Source organism: Vitis vinifera, chromosome 7, assembly GCF_030704535.1.
Source record: "Vitis vinifera cultivar Pinot Noir 40024 chromosome 7, ASM3070453v1".
Classification (NCBI taxonomy): Eukaryota; Viridiplantae; Streptophyta; class Magnoliopsida; order Vitales; family Vitaceae; genus Vitis; species Vitis vinifera.
In genome coordinates this window covers 21,415,904-21,443,093 of record NC_081811.1, presented here as the reverse complement: position 1 = coordinate 21,443,093, position 27,190 = coordinate 21,415,904, and the positions used below count along the sequence as shown (strand labels likewise).

Here is a 27,190-nt window from a genome sequence, read left to right as displayed (position 1 = left end):
GTTGGTGTTTTAGAAGTCCACCCACCACATGGGCCTCCATGTCCAAGTTGACTGCTAAAAGACAGGGTTTTTCATTGTCTAATAGACCACAACTACTGCCTCATTTGCACGTTGGCACCTTCCCAAGGTCAAAGTGCAACGAAAAATAAGCAGTGCTCTGGGTCTGGGGTGAAACACCAGCACGGTGGGAGGAGGATTTTTATTAAAAAAAAAAAATTATTATTAAAAGGGTGGATATTTGAAAATAAATATAGAAAAAAAAAAAAGGACGCATTTGAGAAGGTTATGAAATGACGGATCTAAAAATAAACCTGGTAGGATGCCATATAAGTGTCAGAATGAATGCAATAACAAAGGATTAATTTTGGGATAGAGTGATTGAAGTATGTACAAACAAATGATATCAAATGAAAAATCATGGGTTCAAGCCACCAGTTTAAATCCAATTGTATATGACACTCCCTAGAAATCTGAAAAAAAAAGGCCAAAAAACTAAGAAAACTTAGCTTGTCAAAAACCTAGAAATATTCAGATTACTGAACTTTGGACTTTTGACATTTGCAGGGGAAGGCACTACTACTATGCAGGGTTGAGGCCAACATCACGTTATTGCCATAAAAGGATCACACAATTGACATATGCATATGAGATTCAAAGTTTCTCTCTCTCTGTGGCCAAAAACAATAACTAAAACCCATCATCAATAAAATCCAACAACGAAGTACATTCCCTCCCAAGAGGGGTCTAGACAATTCCGTAAGAGACCAAATAAGGGTTTCTTTCAGCTTATGGTCATTGGGCTCTTCATACAAGCCAGATTTTTCATTCAAAACTTAAGAAGAATCTTGGTCAGACATATTTAGGCCAATCGATAAACTCGGTTCCACTAATAATGTGGCCCTCAGGATAATGGGCTATGTTGGATGGTTCCTTACAGAAATGTGCAACAAAAAACAAGGACAAAGTCTGGTATGATATTTTCACTGTTGTTACTTTCAAAAGAGCTCCTTCCTTGGTGATGGACCGAGTATACAATCAATCTGGCAGCACCAGAACTTCTTGTTCCTCACAATGAACTAGTTTTTACAAACAGGGAATTGATATGCATAATTTTAGTCATTAACTACATCACAAGTCCTTAACTTCCCAAATCACCAAGGATGATTGTGCCCTATTGTGGTTCAAGGCCTCGAGCAGATACACTGTATCAGGATGAATGTTCAAGGGTCTTCACGGTCTCATACACAGCAGAAAAGTCAAGGTCCCCCAATCCCAGGCTCCTAGCTTTCTTGAAAGCCTGCATGCAAAATAAAAATATCCAGTCAGTTCAATCATCCAAAGGATTCCTAAGAAACTTCAATTAAGTAATTTGAATATCTTATGCCATTCTGTTGCTCCTAGTGATGACACAGTACTTGGGATATAGCATTAGCCCCTGGATAAAGCTGAATGTGAGAAAGAATTCTTGAGATCAACCGCAAGCAAACAGGGTTGACGATTGTTGAGTCAATACTGCTATTTTTAATCTTGTTCACTCATATTGATACATATAGATGGCTATTTGAAATAAATGATGAAATGCACAGAAAAGACTCTTTCTGCCAGCTGAGGAGGAATTTGTTAGGGTCATAGGGAACCATCTGCACAAGCTTCGCTACACTTCATTAATGAAATATTACGACAGAGATGAACATATAATTGGTTGAGCCAAACTACTATAAACCTATTGGATTTAGAACACAACTAATCAAACATTCAACACTGCAGAAGGCGCTCTACTTCCATATACAAAAGATGTCAAGCTATGAAGCCTGCTAACTTGGTTAATTGAGCAAGGAATCAAGGAGTAGGAGCACCACAAAACCCCAAAACTGCAACTTCAAGTTGACCATATGGTACTTTGTGACCAAGCCTAAGGAAGCATTGCAAGGGTAAATAAAAACAAAAGAGGAACTTGAGGGTGCATCCACCTAAAATCAATGCTTTCCCATGGCTGATGGTAAAAAAAAGGTTAATACTAACAACATGCTATGATAAAATCATTGCTTTCAGATGGCTGGTCCTAAACAAAAGATTAATAGCAATGACATGGTATGAAGGCTTTCCAAATCTCTATGCTTTGATCATTATATGATGTGTAGGAGAAATCATGAATTAGTTGACCATTTATTTTTTGTGTCCCGGTGGCTATGTTTCTTTAGCACAATTATTTTAGATGGCTGGGAATGCTTGGTGTCTCCTAGGAGTGCTGTAATCCCAACATCTATAGGTTTCATGGGCCTCAGAGAATAGAGACAATGCAAGGAGTAGGTTTCTGTGACACTGGTAATTCAGCATTTGATGGGAGATAGAACATGCAAGGAGATCTGCAGATTCACTTTTGGAGTCAATGTTCTCTATCCTCTCTCTAGGCTTCAGCTACTTCAGCATTTGATGGGAACCTGTTTATCATCATGTTGGACTGGAGATCAGGCTACTGCAGTGGTAGGAGGATCGTGAAGGTTCTTCAGAGGTGGAAGCCTCCTCCAAAGGGATCCCTCAAGCTGAACTTGGATGTATGTTCATGAGGAATCCAGGTCAACTAGACATCAGTGGTGTATTCAGAGGCCATGGCAGGCATGTGGTTAGAGCCTTCTTCAAAACCATAGGGATGGGATTGGCCATTGAAGCTGAGGTCCTTGATTTATCAAAATTTCAAACTTGCTGTGCTTCAATAACCTTACACTACGAGACTCAACATTAATAATAGCATGCCATTCTCTGATTCTCATGAAGATGGACATAGGAAAACAGATTCATGGTTGGACAAATCTATAAACATTGCCACAGATTTGAGGTGTCCTTCCTTTCAGTCCCTAGGTTGGCTAACCACATTGCAAATCTTTTGGTTAGAGGAGCTTAGTATTAAGAGCCTTTTGCAAGGGAGTTTTTGCCACCTTGAGTGTGTATCTTTTGTTTTTACTGCTTGCCTCTCTTTATCCTTTTGTTTCATTGTGGTTCTTCCTTCTAAAAAATAACTAATTATTCTAGTACTTTGTATTCATTTTCTATGAATGAATGGTTCATATTCAACAAAAAAGGAGCTTTAAAGACCATCCATGAGGAAAAAAACAGAACAAAAAGAAACGGCAGCAAATGGGGTTTTAAAGGAGCTTTAACAAACCTCATTGGCAGCAGCTGCTACTGGCATGGATACCGCATTTTCATCCCCAAGAGCAAGAGCCAACCTCATATCCTTCTGCTGATGCTTCAGAGGAAATGCAGGGGAGTAATTGTTTTGTATCATTGTGGGTCCTTTCAACCTAAACATTGGATTAGCAATTCCACCCAGGTCCTGAGATAAAGTAACTTGTCAGCAACCAGGTTACAAACAAATACGTTTTTAAGCAAATATTCTTGGTTGCTATCTCACCAATACATCAAGAAGAGTATGAGGGTTCAGTCCACTTCTGTCAGCCAATACAAGCCCTTCAGAAAATGCATTCATCATACTGCAAAAAAAAAAAGAAAAAAGAAAAAAAACACAATTATTAGTAACCAACATTGCCCCTATATAAACACTTAAAACATCATTAAAAACCATGTTTATGATGTGAACTTGCAGTAAGCATGTGCTTTCATATAGGCATAAAAACCTCATAAACACTGTAAAACTTGCATGAACTAGTCCAGATGATCTGTAAAATTACAAGAGTATGAAGTGCTAACTGAAGTGGACATGTGAAAAGCATTGTGAAAAGATCTAATATGTTTCTAACCAAAGGGTGAGTTCCTTCCAAATTTTGTATATCTTGAAATAAGATCTTGTTGCCTTTCTTCTTTTCCTCTTTGGTAAGATACTATTGGCTCTCTAGCTATGTAGCCAAGCAAAACTATAAAAGACCATCCACCCAAACATGCTTATTTGTGTTTTTTGTAGTGGACAATGTAACTAGATATAAGAGGTATTTTTAATTGTCCATGGACAAGAAGCCTGCCCCATAAAGTTACTCCCATTTCCAGGCAATCAAAGTTGGAAGATCTCCAAAGATTTAAAGAAGATAATTAAAGCTAAACAATTTCTTACTCTTTGCCACTGTCATCCAAACACCAATCAAACACATCCCAAATCAAACGGGACACAAGTAAATACCTCACTTTCCCACAGTGGCTTTTCCTGCAGGGTTTCTGAAAGTGGATAGAGCATTTACCAATCTTTGTCTTAGAGGTTAATATAATCTGGCTCACTAGCCTAATTGAATACTTAGAGGTTTCAATCTCCCCAAAGGTGCCATGGTTGGTTGTTTCAGGCCAATTCATTTGAGTCCATAGACAAAATTACTACCTACTGTAGTATAATGCAAATGGCATCTTCCATGCTATATCAAGGTTTTCATCAATTCATTAATGCACGTAAGTTAGACCTCAAGGTGATAAACGAAAATTATTGGTCCTTGTGTTGGATATTTCCCTTTCTATCATAGTTTTAAGATCATCGCAGAGTTCTTGTAAACATTGTATTGGATTCTAAAAATGGGCAATTTCAAATCATAGTTATCCTCTATTTGAAGTTAAAGAACAACACATGAAGTGTCAATGATATTAATACTTGGCATTTGGGTTGTGGCAAAAAAAATTTCCCAACAAACTAGCTTACTAACCATACAAGATTAATCTGTGTTCTATTGTCAATCCACTTCATAACACTTTATCTTGCACCTTCCCTCATCTAGCTCCAGATGCTACCAAAGCAAAGTCTTGATTGAGTCAGTAATTATCTTCTGTGGAGAATTTAACCATTACCTGCCCATTATCATGTTGACCACAAGTTTCATTTTAGCTCCATTTCCGACCTGCCCCAAGAAAAAAGACTTCTTCCCCATGATATCAAAAGCAGGAATCGCTTCATCGTACAATGCCTATATTTACAAAAAGGTAGATATGATGCAATTAGAAATGGAAAAAGAATGATATTCTTGTACCCTCCAAAGAGGAAAAGGCAGAAATCTGTAGAAACTATTTCTCACTAATAATAGCAAACATAGTGAACAATCAGCAGTCTGCAAACCAGCACGTAAAAAGATGTATTAACAAAATTATTTACCCTGGAGTAAAGGCTTAGGGATCAATGATGTATTGACAAAGATAGTGATCAACATTATTTACCCTGATACATTTACCTTCTCACTCATATAATGATTCAAACTAAGTATGGGTATTTACCCTTGTTTTTGTTTGGTGTTTGCTTAGGGATGTTTCGTGTATACTGCCTGAACATGTAAGGTGTGCCCACTCTTTTTTGCGCTTTTTAATACATGTTTCTGTTGTCTGTTTAAAAAAAAAAATGCCCCCCCCACAATCAACATACCTCGGCATGGTTCAAGAAACATACTAGACAATATTCATACATCTATATGCCCTCTTTTATTCATCAAAAAAGAAAAAAAGAATTCAATAGTAATATGGAAATAAAAAGAAAAGCATTATGAACATCCCATATATAGCCTCATATCAATGATAACAATATTTTGAGGATATTTTGCCCCCTCTTTCCATATCAGTAGCCCAAAATATGGATATTTCAGTGGAAATATCAGTGGCAGTGTCGATTTTTCCATCTTTGCCTATAATACATGTCTAAAATAAAGCAAAATACTTTAGTACATGCCTGGACCAATACAACATATGATACGCACTTCAGGAAACAGCCAAGGCAACCAATATATACAATGTGACAGGCTTATGATGATTTTGTTACCCTCATTGTTGCAATCTAATCAGAATTCAATACAAAAGAACAGTAAGCAGCATTGCAAATAAGTTTACCTTCTCCCCAGCAGCAAGAATTACCAGTTGACCATCTTCTGCAGGTTTCTTACTTCCAGAAACTGGAGCTTCAAGGAAAGAACCACCCTTTGATGTAATTGCCTGTAATAATAGAAGTATGCAGCTGTGAGTAGACCACCGGAAGATGACTATTTTTAATTGTGAGTGTAAGCATATTTGTATTGGTATCATTGAATTTTTTTTTTTTTGATAAGTAAAAAAAGAAATGCATTAAAGAAGAGGCAAAAAGTCACAAAGCATACAGGGTGTATACAAGGCGGCTAAGGCCTCTAATAACAACAAAACCAGAAAGGACTCACCTCCCCTTAAGTGGAAGCTACCCACTCCAAAAAGCCTATAAGGGAGAGAGACTCCTCACCTAAATACAATTTGGTATCATTGTATTTTTAGGTTAAATGATCACATAAATACAGGTAACACCCACTGCACCCAAGAAAAGAGACTGGTGTTGGGGATCTTTTGCAGCTAATAATGCCACTGCTGAGGATTTTAGACTTAGGTTGACTGGTAGTGGCTGTCCTTGCTTTTTACTCCCATGTGAAGCTATTCGGGGCTTCTTTTTGGAGAAATTACATAGAAACACCTATCTGGTCTTTGCTTGTTGGATTAGTAAGTCTACAAGGTGTTGCCAATTCATTTTATGTCTGAGGATTTATTTTGATGCTGATGGCATATCTTGCATTTTGGCTTCTTTTTAGTGCTACTGCTACCCAACCCTTAAAACTTCCCTTGTGGCCAGGCTGAATGGTGATTCTTTCTTGAAGCTGGCGCTCTCCTCTTTCTCCTGGAAACACAGTAACCAGGACGCTAAATCCCCTTAAGTTCCACTGTTTCTTCTTAGGGTTCAGGGTCTCATCATCTGCGTTTGTGAGCCACCTTTTCGCGCTTGTCTTTTATCATTAACAATTTTATTTTTATTTCCAGTAAGAAACAAAAGGAGACACCCATTGAAGGTTGTAATTGTTTTTGTACATTGTATAATTCTCGGATTCTTGCTTTCTTGTGAGGGCCTTTGTCCGTGCCTCAAAAAATCCTATTAATAGGTCTCTAATGCACTACTACTGGTGGTTATGGCAAGGTTGGAACTCAAAAGGAAAACTCATGGTGTGAATGATGAGTGCAAGGTTGAATGACACCAATTACCCAGCATGGTCTTGACTGCACTTTGCATTAAGAGTAGAGGGAAAATGGGATATCTGGATGGAGAAGGCACTCTTACTAGCCTTATATATTCAATGTGGAATTTCAGGGGTATACTCAAAAGAATACAGGTCTGGCCCTTGTATGCTCAAAATAATTAACAAGCCTCTAAATTGGAGCCTGCAAATGAAGGGAGGCTGTCTTCTGGTCCTTCCTCATTCAGTACTCTAACTTGATTTGGCTCATTCCAATCATCGAGAAATGAAGAATAAGGAATTGCAAGTTTATACTCAGAAGAATAACCATGCAAAGAATAACATTCACTTCAAGTTTGCTTCTTTTTGAGGATAAAGTTAGGAATTTAGAGAATTTATGGGATACCATTCACTTCCTTGCTTCTTTTTGGGCTTCTTGCTCCATGGTTTTTAAGGGTATTCCCCTTAATGTGATGCAACTAGATTGGCTAGTAGTGTGTAGCTCCAATGGGGTGGTCTAGCTAAAAGAGTTTGCTTTTTGTAATTACCATTTAGCTTATTATTTTTGTATTCTTGTTGTTTAGTTTTCTTTTGTGGGAGGATTCCTCATCCTTCTTTTGTACTTCTTAATTCTATCAATATATTTCTTTGTTTGTTTCCTATTAAAAAAAAGAATAACCATGCAAAGAAAGAAGTTGTTACTTGTTTTTCCTCTTAGGCTTTGCCAAGAGGCTACTTTGAACCCAAATAATCCTAGTTGTCTCTATCCTAACGCTGTCAGCCCTGCTGAATTTTTTTCTGTTTTAGTTTTTTATCAAAAACAAACTATTCATTGAAATGAATTTTAAATACAACCAAAAGATGAGAAATTCTTCCAAAAATACAAAGGATGCTTAAAAAAATAATAAATATATAACAAGTGTAGTTCCAATTAAAAAAATATCTAACAAGAGAAGTAAGATAGTTACACCAATCAAGGATGAAATAAGAACAAGTACAAATGTAGCAACAAGGTACAACTAAAGCAGGTAAAAAATCCCCACAAAAGAAGCCATTTTCTTGGCTCCATGTTTATTTAATCAATATGCAAAATTATTAGCTGAATGAGGGGAACAAGAGAAGGAACAACCTGAACTACTAGCTAAGTCTAGGATTTTACTGAGCCACACGTCATATTTCCAATGACCTCTCTCTAACTTAGACAATCCATGAGATCGCTATAGTTAAATCACCCTCTACCAATAAATCGCACCCGCTTCCGCTAGTTAAGAGAAGGCTATCAACATTATACCATGCTGATCCCTAATCACACTTCCAATTCCCAGCTGACCTAGGTTACCTAGAGGTCACCAATAAAGGTTTTAACTCAACCAAACCCATTGAAGGTGGAGTTCATATTAAGATCATCTTACAACCTATTCTGTTTGACATGCCAACCATATTTCAATGAAGCTGTAAAATGTTCAAAGGAGTACTCCCCAAAGCTGTATAGGAAGGTGGAGTTCATATTAAGATCATCTTACAACCTATTCTGTTTGACATGCCAACCATATTTCAATGAAGCTGTAAAATGTTCAAAGGAGTACTCCCCAAAACTGTATAGGAAGAAGTCTACAAGGAGGAATAGAAGTATCAAATCCTAAATAGATTCTAGTGTACTCCCTTTATCTTTAAAAATTCTTGCATTCCTTTCAATTCAAACTATCCATAACAAGGCAAGGCAAGCCACATGCTAAAGTACCTTTTCTCTTGGTGTACCTTCAAATCCTCATTAGAGCGTCTTTTCTTATCCACTACTTCATTCACAATATTGCAACCAGAATTTGTCCCTTTCAAAAAATGCATCTTGGAAAATATGGATAGCTTCATGTAGTACCCCTTGAATGTGGCATGACAAAACCTGAACTATTTATCTTGTAGGGACTTGTCACTAAACTAATGGACCCAAAATCAGATATTCTACCAATTGACTCTTTTTAGGCACAAAAGCTATAAAAGTGGCATTAGTGCTCTTATTGATAACTGCATTGTTGTGGAACTTTGAAGAAAAAAAACTATGGAAAAACCATCATGGCTTGGAACTTTCTCATTGTATTTGGCACAACCATCTGAATATCTTCCTATTGTTTTATGAGAAGGAATTTAATCAGAAGGTTTCAAACATCCAATCTTATTTTGTCCCTTAAAAGTCATCCTCGCCTTCCTATCCCACTTTATTTAAGGTAATGAAAAAAAACATTTATAGACAAAAATGAACAAGAAGGAAGAGTTATCCTTCCAAATAAGAAAGTAGTAAACCAATAGGAAGGAAATTAGAAAGCAACAACTAGAAAGCCATGAAAAAAAAAACCAAACAAATTCCTATAGCAAATCAATGTAGGATGTGATCTCACATATTCCACATGCAAAAATACTGATGTTTTTGGGGCCCAAGATCAAGAAGGTCAAGGATCCTCCTCATAATGACCCATTCACAAAGTATTCTGCTCCCAAACGAAGCCTATACACAAAACCAATGAATTCCCTTCCACTATGAGATTGCTAATATCCAAATTTCAAGCTAACCTTCAAAACGAGCTAAAATCTCAGTGTCAACAGGCATCCCATTACCATCTGGCTTGGACAAACATACAGCAGAGAGAAGGAACCCACAGACAAATTGCTTCCTATTTCCCTTCTCCCATAAAAGCAACCTCCTATTCTTCAAGAAAAGCTCAACTAAATGCCAGAAAGCTCTTTAATTACAGAAACACAAAAGCAGCCAGCCTATTCATAGAGAAAAGGCTCTGCTGAATGCCAAAAAACTCCTTACAGGCAGAAACCTAAAAAAAACTCAATTTCTTTCCATCTAAATCACTCATATTGAGGCTAATAATGAACATCTCTAGAGAACTCCACTCCTTGTCCTCCTGCCAAAAAAATTGTAAAGGAGATTATAATCAATCTAGAAGTATCCATAGGGGCAAGCCAGCTGATCCCAACCAAAGCCAAATGTTTCTGTCAAAGTTAAAGAAAAAGGGTAAAGTGGAAGAAATGTTAATGCCAAGCACATAATGTAATCATCATCAGTGATGGCCGTACAAGACCTCTGGCTCTAAAGCACACCATTTGTATTGACCTTCCAATGGCTACTAGTCATGCTAAGGCTTTGACTTTTAAGTCTACCTTTGTATTGGAAGAAAGGTCTATTGGGAGAAGATGCTCCTTCTATCCAAAGACCATCACTTTTCATCTGGACACATAAACAGATATCAGACACTATCCAAAAGAAAGGAGAAGAGAAGCTAATCAGCACTCTAAATTTCATCAAGATTTCCGTAAAATTTGAAGTTCCAAGAGTAGCATTAAACAAAACAAAATACCTCATATGGTATTCCTCCTCAAATGCTGAATGAAAGCCAGTAAGAAATTTTAAGGGGGTTCTCCTTCCGCCAGAGTAATTTGTCTAAATTTTATAGATCCATCTCCAATAATAAATGAAATAAGGGAAGAGACATGAGGACATCCCAGGGAAACAGTTTCCCAAGGATGAGAATGAGACTGTCATTCTTAGTTTACCACCCAACCATTATTTGCAACCCATATAAACTTTACTATCACCATTACCTTCGAAAAATGTTTCTCCTGAGAACACTTCCACAGCCACTGAATTTCTAGAGAATTCCTGTGCTTTATCATTTAATGTGTGTATATGTATCATAAGTAGCATATATGTGTATAAAACATTGATTCTAGACTCCACTTTTAGAAGCTCCAAACCTAATGTAGATTCCTTAACCCTGAAGAGTACTCCAAGTATATAACCACAGATTTGTACTACTTTTTCCAGTGGAAAGATATAAAAGGGGGAGAGGGGGTGTCTACTATTATTTATACATGAATTTAGCTTAAATGAGAATATCTTAGACACAAACAGTAGATCTCCTCTTGGGCTAGTGCAAGCATTTTAGAAACTTTATACAACATCTACATTAATTTTCAAACATCAAGACAACAATTGACTCCAAAACAATATGCTAACCTGAAATCAGAGCATACATAAGTGTTATAAGCATACAATTCAAACCTCACTAATTTTTGAAGAAGTGTCGGCACCAACAGTTGACATGTCAATGTAACCTTTTCCATGGCAAATTTGTTCAAGAACACCATCTTTGTCAAAAACCACCTAAGAAAACCCAAAATATGACATTCCAGTAAGGGAAGTCAAAATAATGTAATCAAAACCAAAATGTGAATTACTAACCGAAAGAGCAACAGAAGGATCAGACAACATTGCAATGGTATAATTGCACTTCTTAACTACTGCTGCAGGAGTTTCTCCAATTGAAGCGCCAAGCTCCACAAGTTCATCACACTGAAATCAAAGGTTTCAGAATGTATCAAAAGGTGGTGTGAGCTCAAGTTATTGGAAATTTAATAGTATGTATTCTGTTGAAGTTCACAAGCATACATTGCATCATGTAATGTTACGGCAACTTTTAGAAAACTTCCAAATTCCAAGGTGGTCAGGGCCCCGGTGATCACAATCAAAGGAATTAATTATATTATAATGGATGTGCATTATGCAGTCTTTGGGTCATTTAAGAAGCTTCCAAAATTGGTTCATGAATTCTGGTTTCCTAAGAGAAAAAAAATATATCACTAAACGTTAAACCAATGCACCACTCAATCTCTCTCTAATTTAGTTGATCTGTTTTGCTTTTTCTGTCATTCTTTGTGTTTTTCAGTTTTAATCAGATCTTAAACTGGACATCGTCCGTTCAAATACATAATGACATATCAGCTTAGCCATTAAGGTCTAGCTCATATGGCAAGAGGTTGTTGTGAGGATGTGGGAGGCTACAGGATCGAGTCTCATGAGAGATAAAAAATATTACCTATTGAAAAAACATTGAAATATCAACAAGACACTTAGTGATGCCTAACAAACCTTGGTCATAATCCAAAAAAGAATTGAAAAAACAAGAAGAAAGCATATCTGCTATCAAAGATATCTTCTTTTAGTAGGAGAAAAGAAGAGTAAAAAAATGCTCATAAAACTAGTAATTTCTTGTATAACATGATTTATATACTCAAGCATGTACCAACTTTACAAAGCTCAGATATATTACGGTAAAGATAATTAATTCACAGTTCTCAGACATCAAATAAAAATACTTCTTATGATTTCTGTCAGTGGTCCGGATAGATTTTAAGTTAGGAAATTATAAATAAGATGGTCTTTCTAAAATAAGTTGCAAAGAATTCCCCAGTTTTCCACAGCAGTAGCAGGCTAGCAGCCCAGTGGAGGGACAACCAACTCGGACAATTTTTTAAAGAAGCATATTCTCAATTACAAAATTTTCATGTTGACAAAATTTCAACACACAAATGTGCAAATATAAAACTTGAGGCAATATCTTAAATTTGACAATCGATTTTTTGGACACAGAAGCATAATTAACCTATAGGCCGAGATTATCTCTCCTGAAGAAACCAAACTGAGCGCCAACTCATGTGAAAGAATTTTCCTGCTTAAATTTCTCGAACTTCCAGCTCCAAAGTTCCTTTCTTCATTTCTCTCTTGAACGCTTAATCATGGGATGTAGTCCCTTAATGACAGGATACCGCTATGGCATCCTGCTATACATGTGTACATATAATATTTTTGTTATCATCATCATGATTGGAAGAATAATAAAGATGCCTTTATGGGTAACCCACAAGTGTAGTTACAACCACATCCATCACCCAAGATTAGAAGGAATGGATCATGAAATGCAGTTGGGGTGTGAATCAACAGAAATTTAAACCCACTGACAACTACATCCATCACCCTAAACTCTTTCTTCCAATTAAGCAACTACACTTGAAATTGGAGACAACATGCAAGTTTCCTTATATCTTGAGAATCGAAACCGTAACATAGAGAATAGAGAAGAAGAAGAATAATAAAAGAAGAGAGTAAGGGTAAAAACCTTGGAGAGGGTTCTGTTCCAAACAGTGAGCTTGAAGCCACTCCGAATGAGATTGATGGACATGGCCTTTCCCATTATTCCCAGACCCAAGAACCCCACCTCCATTTTGATCTCTCTCTATTCTCCAATCTTCAAACTGCAAGCGACAAGTGACTGTAATGATCTTCTCAACCCTTTTCTTTTCTTTGCTCTACTGATATCTGTATATACCCTAATGATATATGGCCATGGGCTTCCTGTCTTCCATCATCGTCCTCAATAAATAAATCAAATAATTAAAATAGAATTACTGATTCTTTCACTGGGCAAATAGACAAAAGAGGCGTGATGTGTTCTGCATTGGATGAATTACTTAATTAATTCTTTCTTACTTTCTTTGTCTATTTTACCTATCATGGGTGAGAAAAACTCTTCCGTTACCCACCTGTATCCGGATCTATCAAAGTTTCGATGTACACCGTTGATAACGTACGATAAAGTTTGTGTCGTTGGATGAAAGTAAAATATACCGATCAATCTGAACCATGTAAAACAGTGGGACCCAATTTGGATCCGAAACAGTGGGAGATGGATACAATGTGAGTTTTATATAATAATAATAAAGAACTGAGCATTATCTGGCTGGGTCATGGGTGACGGATGGAGCGAGAGATGGGTGTCTTCCACGTCACCCTCCTGTCTTTATCTTTTGTTTTTCCACCGTTCCAGGAGCCCTCACCCCCCCCCAATGCTTGCGGAGACCTTCTCTGTAATCTATGGTTCAGTTTGGTTGTTCTTTTTTAGAACTGTTCTGAAAAACCCTTTTTAGAATAATTTTTTGTGTTTAAAAAAAAAAAAAAAAAAAAGTTTGGGAACTGAATTTTGAAAAACAGTTTTTGTTTAAAAAAAAAAAAAACATGGTTGAATTAATAAAAAAGTTTTTTAGAATAAAACAAAAACACATGTTTAAAAGTTTTTTTTAATTAATAAAGGGTTTTTTTTCCATTAATTTGATAGTATAAATATATAAATAATTTTCATATGCATAATTTATTTAAATTAAAAAATATATTTTATTTTGAAATTTTTACGTCAATTATAATTTTCTTAAATAAATGATGACTTTATAACTATATGTAAGTATATTAATTTCAATAATTTAAGGAATAAAAAAGGGTTTGTGTAAGGGTGTGGTGGTTGGACGGAGCTCATATTTGTGGAAACATAAAAAACAACTAAGAAAACACAAAAAGAAAAAAGAAAAAACACGAAAAACAATCTATTATCTGAATAGTGAAAAAACAATGAAAACATCTTTTTATTGTTTTAAAAAAAAAATGGTTTTTGAGAATACAAAAAATACAAAAAACAAAAACACACCCCCTTCCCCAAACAAAATTTTTATATTTTTTGTTTTCATGAATATAAAACAGTTCTTGAAAACAGAAACCAAACATGCCCTATACCAAAAATTGAATTTTTTTTTCCTTTTTTTTTTAATGGAATGGAAGAAAAAATTGAAAAAATATATATTTAAAATCCATAAATTGTTTTTATTTTCCTCTATCATGTAAAGACTAAATAATTTTAAAATACATAAAATTTTAATTAATTTTAATTATATTTTATTTTTTTATGAAAAAATAAATCAAATATAGAAAAACCATTTTCTTTATCTTTTTTTCTTTTCTTACTAATTTTTGGGAACCAAATATAATCATAGATATGTTTATTTCTTAGGAAATATTAGGGTAATAGAAAAAAAAAACTTAGAAAATCATTTTCTTTGGATTAGATGACATGAAAATATTTTGACTTGATAAATAGACCATGAAAATAAAAACTTTATTTATGTTTTGATCTTTTTTTGGTGGTAAATATGGGTGATTCGGAATGAATATTGGCTTCACTTTAATTTTTTAGAATTAATTTCAATTGCAAAGTAAAAAAAGAAAAGTGATTTAGAAGTATTTCAATAATAATGGTTATGCAATATTAATTCTTTATTTTCTATCATTTTTTTCTTCAAGATCTAAATAGAGGAAAATATATTCATCCGGGAATTAAATTTTCTTTCTCTTTATTTTTCATAGGATAATCAAATAATTTTTTCTTATTTTTATTTAAAAAACAAAAAATAAAAATAAAATACTTAAACCCATTTATTGTTCTTTCTCCAACTAGGGTTTTCTTCTCCTAATGTTAGAAAGACAAACAAGACTTAAATAGTTCAAAATTAATTGGGTCACATGGGTGCCTTCCAACTAAGGCTTTCTTCTAATGTTAGATAAACTCACAAACATGGGTTAATAAAATAAGACTTAAAAAAATGTGTCACCCCACCATTGTAGACTTGTGATGATTCTCTATTTTAGCTCATATTTCATAACTCAACTTTTCACATCTCCATCTCTACAATCTCTACCCATAAAGAGATTAATAAATTTTTTTTCATGTTAACCATTAAAACCTATATTTTTATTATTTAATAAAATTAGAAATATCAATATCATGATTTAGAAGAAATATATTTAATTTTTAAAATTATTTCTATATTTTTAATTTTTATAATTATTTTATTTTTAATAAAATTTAAATTATATACTTATAATGTTGTTGACTTAACTACGATTCAACCATCGGTTTAACCAATAACTCATGAACCGATAATTTTTTCGATTCAATGATCGATCTGATTATGAAAACATTAACAGAAACACAATAACCCAATACTGTATTCAATCAATAAATGTTCTAACCATAAAAACTATACCATAATCATGAAACCGATAAAAACACATGGTAGAAAGGAATCTCACCAAGAACAACATATACACAATAAGCTCAATCAATCTTTCATCCACTTGTCTTGCTTTTGGATGGACTAATTTAATTGTCAAAGAGGGTCGGTCTAAGTGACCTCACCTATCATCTATTGTCTTTGTAGGTTGTGGTTGATAGGTGGCATTTGGGTGAATGTTGTTAGGAGGATAAAACAAATATAGAGTTTAAAAATATAACCATGTCAATTCCAATACAATTTGTGGCTTTTCCGGATGTTTCATGAAAAAGTAGAGGCCTTTTAGAAATAAGTCTTTGTCTAGTTGTTGAAAGGGGGGATTTTGAAGAAGGTTGATATATGAAAAAGTAGAAGAGTTTATCATTACATTCACCAAATATGCCATTCTTTTCTAATGTGATGTACACCAAACATTTTACCCAAAAAATAAAAAAGATTTTTTCACAAGAATCCAATTTTTATTATTATTATTATTATTATTATTATTTTAAGTCAAATATGCATGTGAAATGATCCCATCACTCTTGTTTTCTTCCCCCACGCGCAAACCCATCCAAAAATTGTAAGTTGTAACCCACATTTCAACTTTTCTCCTTTTATTTTCAAAGGATTAGGGTTTGTTTGGGTTCTCCAAAACATAATATATTTTAATTGTTTTCTATTATTTTTATTTATTTTTATAGAGTTATTTTAAGAAATAATTATATAAATATGAAAAATAATTAAAAGTAAAACGCCACGTACAAAAATTATTTTTAAAAATATTAAAAACAGGTTAAAAATATTTTAAGTTTTACAAAAAATCAGAGAATAATTTTCAAAAATTGTTGTCAAAACTATTTTTTAGAATTATTTTCGAAAATCAGACCCATAAGTTTTTATAGTAATTTTCTAAAAAAAAAATTAATGAAAGAAATAAGATATCTTTGATTTCACAAAAAGTTTGAGAAGATGAAAACTAAAAAGAAAAAAATGGTAAAGTTGTTCTTTTATTTGGTTGTTCAAGAAAAAGATGGGAAGAATTTTCGAAGGCTGCATTTTTCTCAAACTTTTCTCATATTTTCATAAGGAAATTAGGGTGACATATCTTTTGGCATCTTCTATTTTTTAGGTTATGTTTTTCCCCCTAAAAATAGTAACAAATGGTAAAAAAGAAATTAAAAAAATGATTTGCTTTTCCATTTTCTTTAAATAAAATGAAGAAAGTTTAAGAAAAATAAATTTCCTAATGTCTATTTGAATACATTTTGTATTTTTTATTTAATTTTTGTATTTTTTTAATTTTAAAAATAAAAAAATAATAATATAATGATTCACTCCTAAGTCCTAACCGTGTAAATATTATTTGTTATGCATTTTGTCATGTCCTAAAACCCATTTCAAGGGCATGATGATTATTTCATACTTCAAATTTGAAGGTTCAAATTGAAAATAATACAAACATTCATTTTATAATCAGAAATTGTATATTATCAAATTCGTGTTCAAGATAGTAAAATTTGTAATGACTTGCTTTTAATCGTATAAACATTGTTTGCTATGGGTTCATGGAGGCTCTCATGACTTTAAAACACGTCCATTCATATATATGGTAGAGGATATGAGGGTATTTGTGATATCCCATATCGGATAGGAGTGAAAATTTCTGACCTTGTATAAACTTCACTTAATCCTATGGTCAGATAATCCTGAGCTTGTATAAACTCCACTTAATTCTATGGTCAGATAATATTTATATGATTGAGAAGAAATTATTATAAATAACTTTAATATAAAATATAAAAATTATTAAAAATAAATATTAAAAATAAATATTAAAAATAAATATTAAATAAACTTAAAATAATTTTTAAGGGTATAAAGTAACTCTATAGTTTATGCAGAAAAGTTTTTATTTATTTTTTATGTGGAAATTATTACCATTTTCTAGTTTAAAAAAAAAGTTCAATAATTAAATTATTTTGTCTTGTCTCTTTCATTATTAAAAAATTTATAATTTTTTTCCATTTTCTTTGTTGTTTCCCTTTCAAAAATCAAATGTAGTATTAATATTAATTTGGCAAAGAAAGAAAGAAATGAAGGCAATGAGAGAAAAACGATGGGCGAATTTAAGATATCCACTCGTTTTAAGAAAAAATGAAAAAGACACGTGAGGAGAAGAAATAAAGAAAGCGCGTGTCTTAGAAGAAATGAGTAGAAGAAATTCCTACTTCTACAATTTCATAGTAATTGATCGTCCAAATTTAGGTGACCACTAATTATGGTTTCAACTCCGGAATTTTCGCTGAGTTAAAGAAGTTTAGATTTGTTTATTCGAAAAAAATTATATATTATGATGTGTATTCAGATCTCACTATTTGTCTCAATTTTTATTTTATTTTATTTTTTATATTATCAGTTTTTTTTTTAATATTCGTAGGGAATCTGAGAAATTTCACTCTAATTTTATGAAAGATTTGTAATTATTTAAAAGATAAAAATGTTGGGTTTTGGCGTGAAACACGGAAAAAAAACTGAAGTCGAAAATGAATTTAAAGGCAAGATTGAAGGATAGAGATTGAAGGCATCGAATTTTGGAATCTTATGGTATACACCAGGGAATTTGATTCGAAGAATGTGGATTGTGAAAATTTGAAAATTTAAGAGAAAAATATTCAAATTCGTTTAAGGGAAAAACGTGCCACACACGTAAGAAGCTGCTAGTAGTGGGAGGCTGGCAGGGGAGTGGAGGGTGAGGGAGAAGAGCGCCAGAATCTGAGATATGTCTGGCGGTGGAGCCGAAGAAGAGACGACGTTGGAGTACACTCCCACATGGGTGGTGGCGGTTGTCTGCACCGTCATTGTCGCCATTTCTCTGGCCGTCGAGCGCTTTCTGCACTTTCTCGGCAAGGCAAGCGCAGGTTTTCTTATATTTCTCTTTCTCTGGAATGGTTTGTAACGTTTGAATTTTTTATTTGCAGTATTTGAAGAAGAAGAACCAGAATCCTCTGTTCCAGGCTTTGCAGAAGGTTAAGGAGGGTGGGTATATGATATCTTTCTCTCTCTGTTTCTGGTTTCTCAGATGAAGATGTGAGCGATTTGATGGTGGGGTTGGTGCAGAGTTGATGCTTTTGGGGTTCATTTCCCTGCTGCTGACTGTGTTCCAGAACTTGATCACCAAATTTTGTGTGCCAAAGCATGTCGTGAGTCACCTGCTGCCTTGCAAGCTTCCGGAAGAAAAGCATGCCACTCAGAGTCTCTCGCACTGGGCACTTGGGAGGCATCTGCTCTCCTCTGCACCATCATCTTGCAGCAATGAGGTCGCCAACTCTCCATACTTTTTGCTTTTTTTATTGTTTGTTATTCATTATTCAAGCAGCTCAGATATGGATTCTGGGAAGAAATTCAATTGATGGAAAGGGGTTGGCAATGGCATGGCATTGTGAGTATTCAAAAGTTCTTCCAAATCTCAACCAGATACCTTCCCAATTCCTTTCCATTGCAAAATCTGCCGGTCTTGAGACATGGGATTTGGATCGTTTAAGGGAATGGTTTACTTTCCTCCCAAACCTCACTGTTCCAAACAAGCTAAAGAGTTCATTCATGACCCAAAAGGATTTTAGATCTACAGTAATATTTTAGAATCTATGGCATAATCTGTTTTTACATGATTGGATTGTTCTATATCTTACGAGATTCACACGAGAAATGGTGAGCCTGAATTTGCTTATAGGGCAGAATTGGGGAAAGGAAGGGGATTTCATCAATTTAATTATCAAATTTATCTTAATCCTGTTGAGGCAAGGTTTCTCCTTGGCTATTTGAGGGTGTAGTGGACCACCTTAGTTGAACTGCCTCTTTAAGGCTTGGGGATACCCTGTTTGGCTACCATTAAACCATGGGCTCCTCTGTTTTGGGTTTGTAATTGCAATCCTGCGCATTAGGTAATCTAGCTACTTTTGGTTCTCTGACTGGGTGGATGGAGTTGTTTATGCTTTTTTTCCCCCCATTCTTGGATTTGTTGGTATCTTATTTTTTGGGTCTGGTGTGAACAACCAGATTCAGGAAGGGGCTAGAATTCTCTGTTGAGAAGCATGGCTTCCCATCACAGGTTAACACCTTTTTAATTAGTTCAGGCCATGGCTTCACGAGAAGGCCAAGAATTGTGTCACATGTCTGATGATACTTTTGTGTATGGAAGAAAAGTTAGGACTTTACCTCTTTTATCACTGCTTTTGACAGTTCCAGGCTTTGGAAATTTCATCCCTGGTTGCTGTGAGTTATTGTGCTCCATTTATGATTCAAAATTAATAAAATTACCCATTCTTGTCATATATTTACTGTGCAGTGGATAAAGGAAAAATGACTTTGGTCCAAGTCAAGTTCTCAAAAGAATAAGGAGAGCTAATGAGAAGATCAACATAAAATGGTTTCAGAAGTTCTCAAATGAGCCTAAGAATTGTCATCTTCTGATGCAAATATGTTGAACAGGGAAAGAGTTGGGAATGAAGAGGATTTGTGGAATTGGAGTACCAGAACTTCTAGATCTTAGTGATTGATAATTTGCAGTAAAACTGTTAGGGTTTATGAAATACTTGCAACATGGAACATATTTTTCTGCAGCCATGAACAACCATACACATGATATAATGTGGAAAGAAGGAAAGTTTTGATCCTGGAGTTTCCAGACAGAAGCTGATGGATGCTTTTGGTGAGGTGCATGAAGAGTGTCACCATCATTTTTACTGCTTAAGGGTGTAGGAACTTAGGGCGCTATTTGGTGTTAGGCAGCTAGTAGTGTCTTCAGGCATCATACAGACACAAGTCTAAGGAAAAGAGCATCTAATCCTGTGTCCTATGATTATTTAGGAGGCTGAGAAAGGGATCTTTCTCCTACATTTATTGACTTAACATGCAGACTAATATTTTTTACATGCAATGCAGAGAGAAAAAGATAGATTTCCTGAGTTAGTTGTCCTCTGAGTCTTTTTAATTCACAATGTTCATCCATGACTTGTCTGGAACCTTTGCTGTGCTTGCTAATTATGGTGTTTCTGAAATTCTTTAATAAGCTCTTAGGATTCTCCAGACTTTTCCTTGATTTGCCTTGTGGGTCTTTTTAAGTCATAAGAGTCATCCATGGCTTGTCTGAAACCTTCACAGTGCTTTTCTAATATGAGTATGCCAGATTCCAAACAGTAAAAACAAGTCAAAACTTTGATGGTGATATTTATTACATTGAAACTTTGTAAATGGATTCATGAGAAATTATTAGCTTTCAATAACGGACATGAAGCAAAACTTGATGCTCTAGTTTCATTTATAGCTGCACAAATTATCAGAAATTAAAAGATCCATTTTTTTTATCTCCTTTGTTTTCAGAAAGTCCCATTTCTGTCTCTTGAAGCGTTGCATCATCTGCATATCTTCATCTTCGTGCTTGCCATTGTCCACGTGACCTTCTGTGTTCTCACTATTATCTTTGGAGGGGCAAAGGTGAGTAATTCTTGTTTTTGCTTGTCCTTAAAAATTTATATTATCCCTTTTCTCTATTTATAATATCTCTTGGGTGCTTATTAAAAAAAAACATTATCTTGATCTTCTTTGTCAAAATTTGGGTTTTTTTTCTTGATGCAGATACATCAATGGAAACTTTGGGAGGATTCTATTGCAAAGGATAATTATGATACAGAAGAGGGTAAAAATCCATTAAATTTATAGTTCAAATTGTTAATTTAATAATTTCTGTTAACTACAGGAGGCATGTGTTATGTGTATGTTTTCAATATAAAAGAGAAGTGATTGTTTATGGTTGTTGGGAGTAAAACGGTTGAATGCTTCTGTGATTTTATAGTAGCTTCTTCTTTTCAAATGACATGTAGGAAACCATGTCACGTTGACTGGCAGTTCTGACTCTGGGTTACTTCATTCTTTGTGTTATATTTGTGTCTGTGTATGCATGTGCACGTTGACTGGCAGTTCTGACTCTGGGTTACTTCATTCTTTGTGTTATATTTGTGTCTGTGTATGCATGTGTCCATTGCTAGATCAAATTACTTATATGCCTTTGTTTCTGTTTATATTCTTATAACCTGTGAACTGTGTTCTGCAGTTCTGAAGAAAAAGATCACCCATGTTCATGACCATGCATTCATCAAGGATCGTTTTCTTGGTATCGGTAAAAATTCAGCTGTCATGAGTTGGGTGGTAAGTTAGTTATTAGTTCATTTTTGGTTGTCTCTGTCATTTTAAGCTGGTGAAACTTACTGAAAATAAATCATGTTTGATGTGGTTCATTATGTCATTCAAAAACTTGGTCTTATTTGTGGATGCATACAATGTCAGGTCCTGTATTATGTATCCTTTTCTTACATCTTTTGTTCACCTTGGCACATCATGGCCTCACTCACATGCAACATAGTGCAAAACCACCCTCTGATGATGTATTCCTACTTGACTTAGGCTGGGTTTCCTTGTCTAAGGTTTAATACTAGATGTGACAGATCATTTACAAGTAAAGATAGCAAGAAGAAAGGAAAAGAAGGTACTTTCTAGGTGCCAACATATTGAAGAGGGAATTTACTTCACAAACATGCAAAAGATCTAAACAAATTGTCTTGCAATTTTTAACCATTAAAAAGGGGACTCTCCTGGGATTGTATAGAGTAATCAATCTGTAGTGGAAATTGAATTCAAGAAAAACATCCCTTTTTGAAAAGTACTAGAAAAACTTGTCAAATGACCACTGAGTTCGGACCTGAACTAGCATTTTTATGCAAGATTGTCATGGTATGGATTCCTATTTATCGCACTGAGGTTTTGATAGGATGCATCATTTCTATCTACCCGGCAATGTCCTTGCTTATATTTAGGCATTTCTTACCTCACCTAAGGCTAATACACGTTGCATCCAGGGTACTGTCTAGCATAGAAGTGAAAATTTTTAGGATCTATCTTTTTGCTTTCAGAACTGGGAAAACAGGATCCTCAGCTCATGCCAAATAGGGATAGATTCCTTGTTAGTCCAACATGCAAAACAAGTTCTATCATTATCCATAGTACAAGATCCCCGTTCTTTTGTTTTTGTTCAACCCCCAAAGAAAAGCATATGGTGGAGCCTCATTCGCAGATTCCACTTTTAGTTATTGTTTTTGTTTCATAATGATCAAATTTGAAACATAAGGTCCCAGAAGATGAATTCCCTCAGGAAACAATCCTAAACTTTGAATCGCAAAATGTTTTATAAACAGAGCAAAATTATTGCTTTAGTTAACATTATCATAATTCTCACTTTTTTTTTGTGATTTTTTCAGCATTCATTTTTCAAGCAATTTTATGCATCTGTGACGAAATCAGATTACTTGACCTTACGACTAGGATTCATTATGGTAAGTTATCTAATTCATGGGTAATGCCATTGATCCAGTTAGTAGTAGGTCTTGTTTCTTTTTTGCTTCTCACTTGGTGCATGCTATATGTTAAAATTCTTCTTCTGTAGATGCATTGCAGGCAAAACCGCAAGTTTAATTTTCACAAATACATGGTACGTGCCCTTGAAGACGATTTTAAGAAAGTTGTTGGTATAAGGTAAGTGATTCCTGAGAGTTCCTCTATAATGTTGAGGCTTTCTATGTTTTTTTTTGGTCGTTGACCTTTTATACTGGCTGAAACTTTGAAGCAATTCTCGTTTTTTTACTTCAATTGATGGGTATACCTCTGGTTTTTTGGTTGCAGTTGGTATCTTTGGATCTTTGTGGTTGTCTTCTTGTTGCTTAATGTTGATGGTATGCTAACTGGTCCAAAATTCTTGTTCTGATGTCATCCGGTGATTTTAATATTTTTCTTTAGTTTTTTGTATCCGACGTTGTACATAAGCACTTAAATACCAATCATCCATCTGAGAATATGGTTATACGTGGAGATGATTAGTGGCATAATAATATTTACAAAGTGGCTGGTTGGAATGTAGAACTTGTAACTATGTTTAAAGATTATAAAGTTTATTAGGATCTTAGGACAAACATATACATTAAAATCCTACAAGTCAAGGTTCGTGAGTTCAATGTTTACATGTGTAAACAATTAATGAACACCTATTTTTATGCTTTAAGCCTTACTATCTTTTGTGCATTTGGTTATATATCTTTTTGAACTTCATTCTTGTAACCTTATGACAAATATATGGAAAAAATAACATTCTTGATATGATTTACGAGTTAGACAACCCTGAATCCATTGCCTTGGTTCTAGAGAGAATACAACTTTGCACATCATTCACAAAAAAGGCAACAAGGGTTTCCTCTTTTTGGTTTTGATCTTGGCCAGCTAGCAAAGATCTTTATATCATGATATGATGTTTTCTTGTTCTACTGCACAGGTTGGCATACTTATTTCTGGATAGCATTCATTCCTTTCATTGTGAGTAGTCCTGATCCCCCCCCCCCCCCTTCTCTCTCTCTCCTCTATTTTTGTCTGCAAGCACGTGGTCACACTTTTGAATGCGTTGAATTTGCATGCTTTACAATTCATATTAATTTTCTTTTAATCAGACTTAAACAGATATTTGATGCTTCACAAGTTTAGAGCAATAAGCTTATTTCTCCTCTCTAAACTCTCTTTTTAATACTTAAATGGGTATTTGTTGCTCACTAGCTTAGAGCAATAAGCTTCTCTCTCTCCCTCTCATTACCCCTTTGTGCATGCTTGCATGGTCAAACATTTTGTGTTTAATGCATGCTTAACAATTCATATTAATTTTCAGTTGTCCTACTTGGATATTTGATGTTTTACAAACTTAGAGCTAAGCTTTAGTTGGTGGAGTTGTTAATAATGCCCTTGTACTTACCACAACTTAGTTATTTATTGAAGTTTATAAAGAGAAATTGTTAAATGCTTCAAGTTCCAAGGTTTTGTTGTGAGAGAAAATGATAATATATTTATGGTGTTGCATTCCCTTCATATGACGTTTATTAATGAGCTAACAGACTTGTTCCAAGTACTGTTCTGGAGTTCCATCATCAGTCTTGATCTATTACAAGGTGCTTATTTCTTTGAAAATTTCGATAAGGAAATACTTATGGATGGATGTTTCAAGTCTAGAGTTGAAATTCATCATTGATTGAGAAGCCAAGGTCTTGGATAGGGAATTAAACATGTAGTATCTCTTTCCTGCCAAATCCCAACAAATTGATGAAGGAAATTTCTCCATAAAGTATGATGCTTAGCTTGATGCTGTTGAGAGTTTAATTGGTTATAATTCATCAAGTGGAGGGTATGTTCTTTTTTCCCTCTTTTAAGTGTATAATACAATGTATAATAATATAAATATTTATCTCAATCTCTTTAGTATAACATATTTATAACTAGTAGAACATTTCTGTATGACCCAGTGGTTATACTTATATTTGTCCAGCTCTGCATGTGTTCTCTTTGGCACATTTTGTCCTTTTCTGTTATCACAGTGCACCAAGGATACACATGCAAATGCACACATATTTGTGTCAAGGCGAGCAATATCTATCATCATGATCAATACATATACCTACATATCAGATTCTCACCAGCAACATGAAATTTAGATTGCATTTGTCAGGGTATTCACTTCCTTTCTGTTATTCATTTATTTGCAGCTTCTACTTGCAGTGGGCGCTAAGCTGGAGCATGTCATTTCCCAGTTGGCCCATGAGGTTGCTGAGAAACATGCAGCCATAGAAGGAGAATTGGTTGTTCAACCTTCAGATGACCACTTCTGGTTCCATCGACCCCGAATTGTTCTTTTCCTGATCCATATTATTCTCTTCCAAAATTCATTTGAGATGGCATTTTTCTTCTGGATCTTGGTAAGCCGCCATATTCAAGTCTTAACTCACCATATCAATTATTTATGGATTAGGTAGCAATAATATAAGAAGGATTAAATCTGATATGCTTCAACCATCTGTAGTTTACATATGGCTTTGATTCCTGTATAATGGGTAAAGTCCAATACATCATCCCAAGACTCGTTATAGGGTAAGTCCGGTGCCTTTTCTCTCCTATATTTTGTTCTTTTGAATATGTCCATATTCTGATGTGTTCGGCTCCCAATTCACTGCTCTTGTTCCCATTTTTTTCCTTTTCTTTTCAGGGTGATCATTCAGGTACTCTGCAGCTATAGCACCCTCCCCCTTTATGCCATTGTCACCCAGGTAATTTCAGTTGAATTGAGGTTGCAGCCAATTTATACTCTTTCTTAAGACTGACAAATCTTATCTGCTATCTGTGATGAAATGAAGATGGGGACTCATTTCAAAAAGGCGATATTTGATGAGCATGTGCAAGCAGGCCTTGTTGGTTGGGCTCAAAAGGCCAGGAAGAAAACAACGACTGGTAACGCTAACAGAGGACCCACGATTCAGCTTGGAAGAGTTGTGCGTAGTGAAAATGCGAAAGAGGAGATAACGCTTACAGGTGCCGCTGAGGAAAACAAGTAAGCAGCCAATCCAGAAAAAGATAGCAGGGTTCAGCCTTCTCTTATGTTGTCCTGTGAATTGTGTCATTTTGAACATGTTGTGTTCTTAAAAACATTGATTGAAATCGTTCCTGTTTTTGCCAATACTAGGTTGTAATGATCTGATTCTTAGAACTGTTAGCTCCCTTGGGTTTAAATCTCTTACAAAATACAAGGGTGTTTGCAGAGTTGAGTGGTGGTGTCTACTGATGAGCTGGTTTCATTTCTACATTCATATATATTCCCTGTGGCTAATGCTAAGATGCTTGTAGCTTTTCCCTTTTCTACACACAATGGAAGGAAAGCAAAACACAAGTGGCATTGTGTTTATCGCTTGATTTTTGGTCATTGATATTCTCAAAGTCCAAATATTTCTAAAATGGTTTGATTTCAATGCTTCAAGGGAAAGTGGTTGAGACAATGAGTTTTTTGGGAATGAAATATTTTTAGCTTTCAAAAGGTTTGAGAGGTGGCTTAAAAGAAATCATAAGGAAAGCGATGAAGTATCAAATTAGCATTGAATCATTGAATGAAAGCATACAAAAATGAGATTCAAGTATAAAGAAACGAGATGTTCTCGGTATTTGGGCTCTTGAAGATGTATTCAAATTAACCAACATTGAACAAAGGTGTAAAAAAAATGAATTTAAGAGTCATTTGATAATGATTTTAGGAAACGTTTTTTGTTTTAAAAGTGTTTTTTTTAAAATAAAAATAAAAAGGTATTTGATAAATTTTAAAAAATCATTTATAGTATTTTTTTTAAAAAATATTTCATATGATTTTCTTGAAAATGCTTATAGAAAAAATATTTTACTTAAAACATTTCGAATAAAAATACTATTAAATATACTTTAAAAGCAACATTGATCGTATCGATTTTGCTAAATATAAAGAAATTAAAGTAACTCATATTCACAACCTAAAAACATTACTTTAACAATTATTTTATGACCTAAATTATTTCTAGAAATATATTTTCCATGATATTGGGTAATTATTAAAATTTTAGTTTGAATGGAAATCTCATAAAATTTATATG

At 34.4% G+C, this 27,190-nt stretch overlaps 2 protein-coding genes across 2 annotated transcripts; one reads left to right on the top strand and one right to left on the bottom strand.

The window, feature by feature from the left end:
* Window positions 1-858: 858 nt before the first annotated feature.
* On the bottom strand, window positions 859-13,282 carry LOC100246579 (glyoxylate/succinic semialdehyde reductase 1). Its single transcript, XM_059738342.1, has 8 exons — window positions 12,902-13,282; window positions 11,188-11,298; window positions 11,008-11,109; window positions 5,806-5,907; window positions 4,783-4,898; window positions 3,413-3,491; window positions 3,164-3,334; window positions 859-1,297 (listed from the first exon to the last, which is right to left on the bottom strand). Exons 1-8 carry the CDS (start codon window positions 13,004-13,006, stop codon window positions 1,208-1,210), a joined length of 876 nt encoding a protein of 291 aa, XP_059594325.1. The 5' UTR covers window positions 13,007-13,282; the 3' UTR covers window positions 859-1,207.
* A 5,145-nt stretch (window positions 13,283-18,427) lies between these two features.
* MLO5 (protein) lies at window positions 18,428-26,341 on the top strand. Its single transcript, NM_001281074.1, has 14 exons — window positions 18,428-18,570; window positions 18,641-18,698; window positions 18,780-18,979; window positions 21,042-21,155; window positions 21,297-21,357; window positions 21,772-21,866; window positions 22,973-23,047; window positions 23,158-23,246; window positions 23,394-23,443; window positions 24,037-24,077; window positions 25,289-25,498; window positions 25,603-25,670; window positions 25,786-25,846; window positions 25,934-26,341. The coding sequence occupies exons 1-14, from the start codon at window positions 18,442-18,444 to the stop codon at window positions 26,129-26,131; spliced, it is 1,449 nt and encodes a 482-aa protein (NP_001268003.1). The 5' UTR covers window positions 18,428-18,441; the 3' UTR covers window positions 26,132-26,341.
* Window positions 26,342-27,190: the final 849 nt, after the last annotated feature.

Coding starts and splice junctions, on each gene's coding strand:
- LOC100246579 (XM_059738342.1), bottom strand. CDS start 13,006: ATGGAGGTGGGGTTCTTGGGTCTGGGAATAATGGGAAAGGCCATGTCC. Junction 4,899..5,805: donor TTCTTGCTGCTGGGGAGAAG/GTAAACTTATTT, acceptor TTGTAAATATAG/GCATTGTACGATGAAGCGAT. Junction 1,298..3,163: donor TAGCAGCTGCTGCCAATGAG/GTTTGTTAAAGC, acceptor TTTTGCATGCAG/GCTTTCAAGAAAGCTAGGAG.
- MLO5 (NM_001281074.1), top strand. CDS start 18,442: ATGTCTGGCGGTGGAGCCGAAGAAGAGACGACGTTGGAGTACACTCCC. Junction 21,156..21,296: donor TTATCTTTGGAGGGGCAAAG/GTGAGTAATTCT, acceptor TTCTTGATGCAG/ATACATCAATGGAAACTTTG. Junction 25,847..25,933: donor TTTATGCCATTGTCACCCAG/GTAATTTCAGTT, acceptor GATGAAATGAAG/ATGGGGACTCATTTCAAAAA.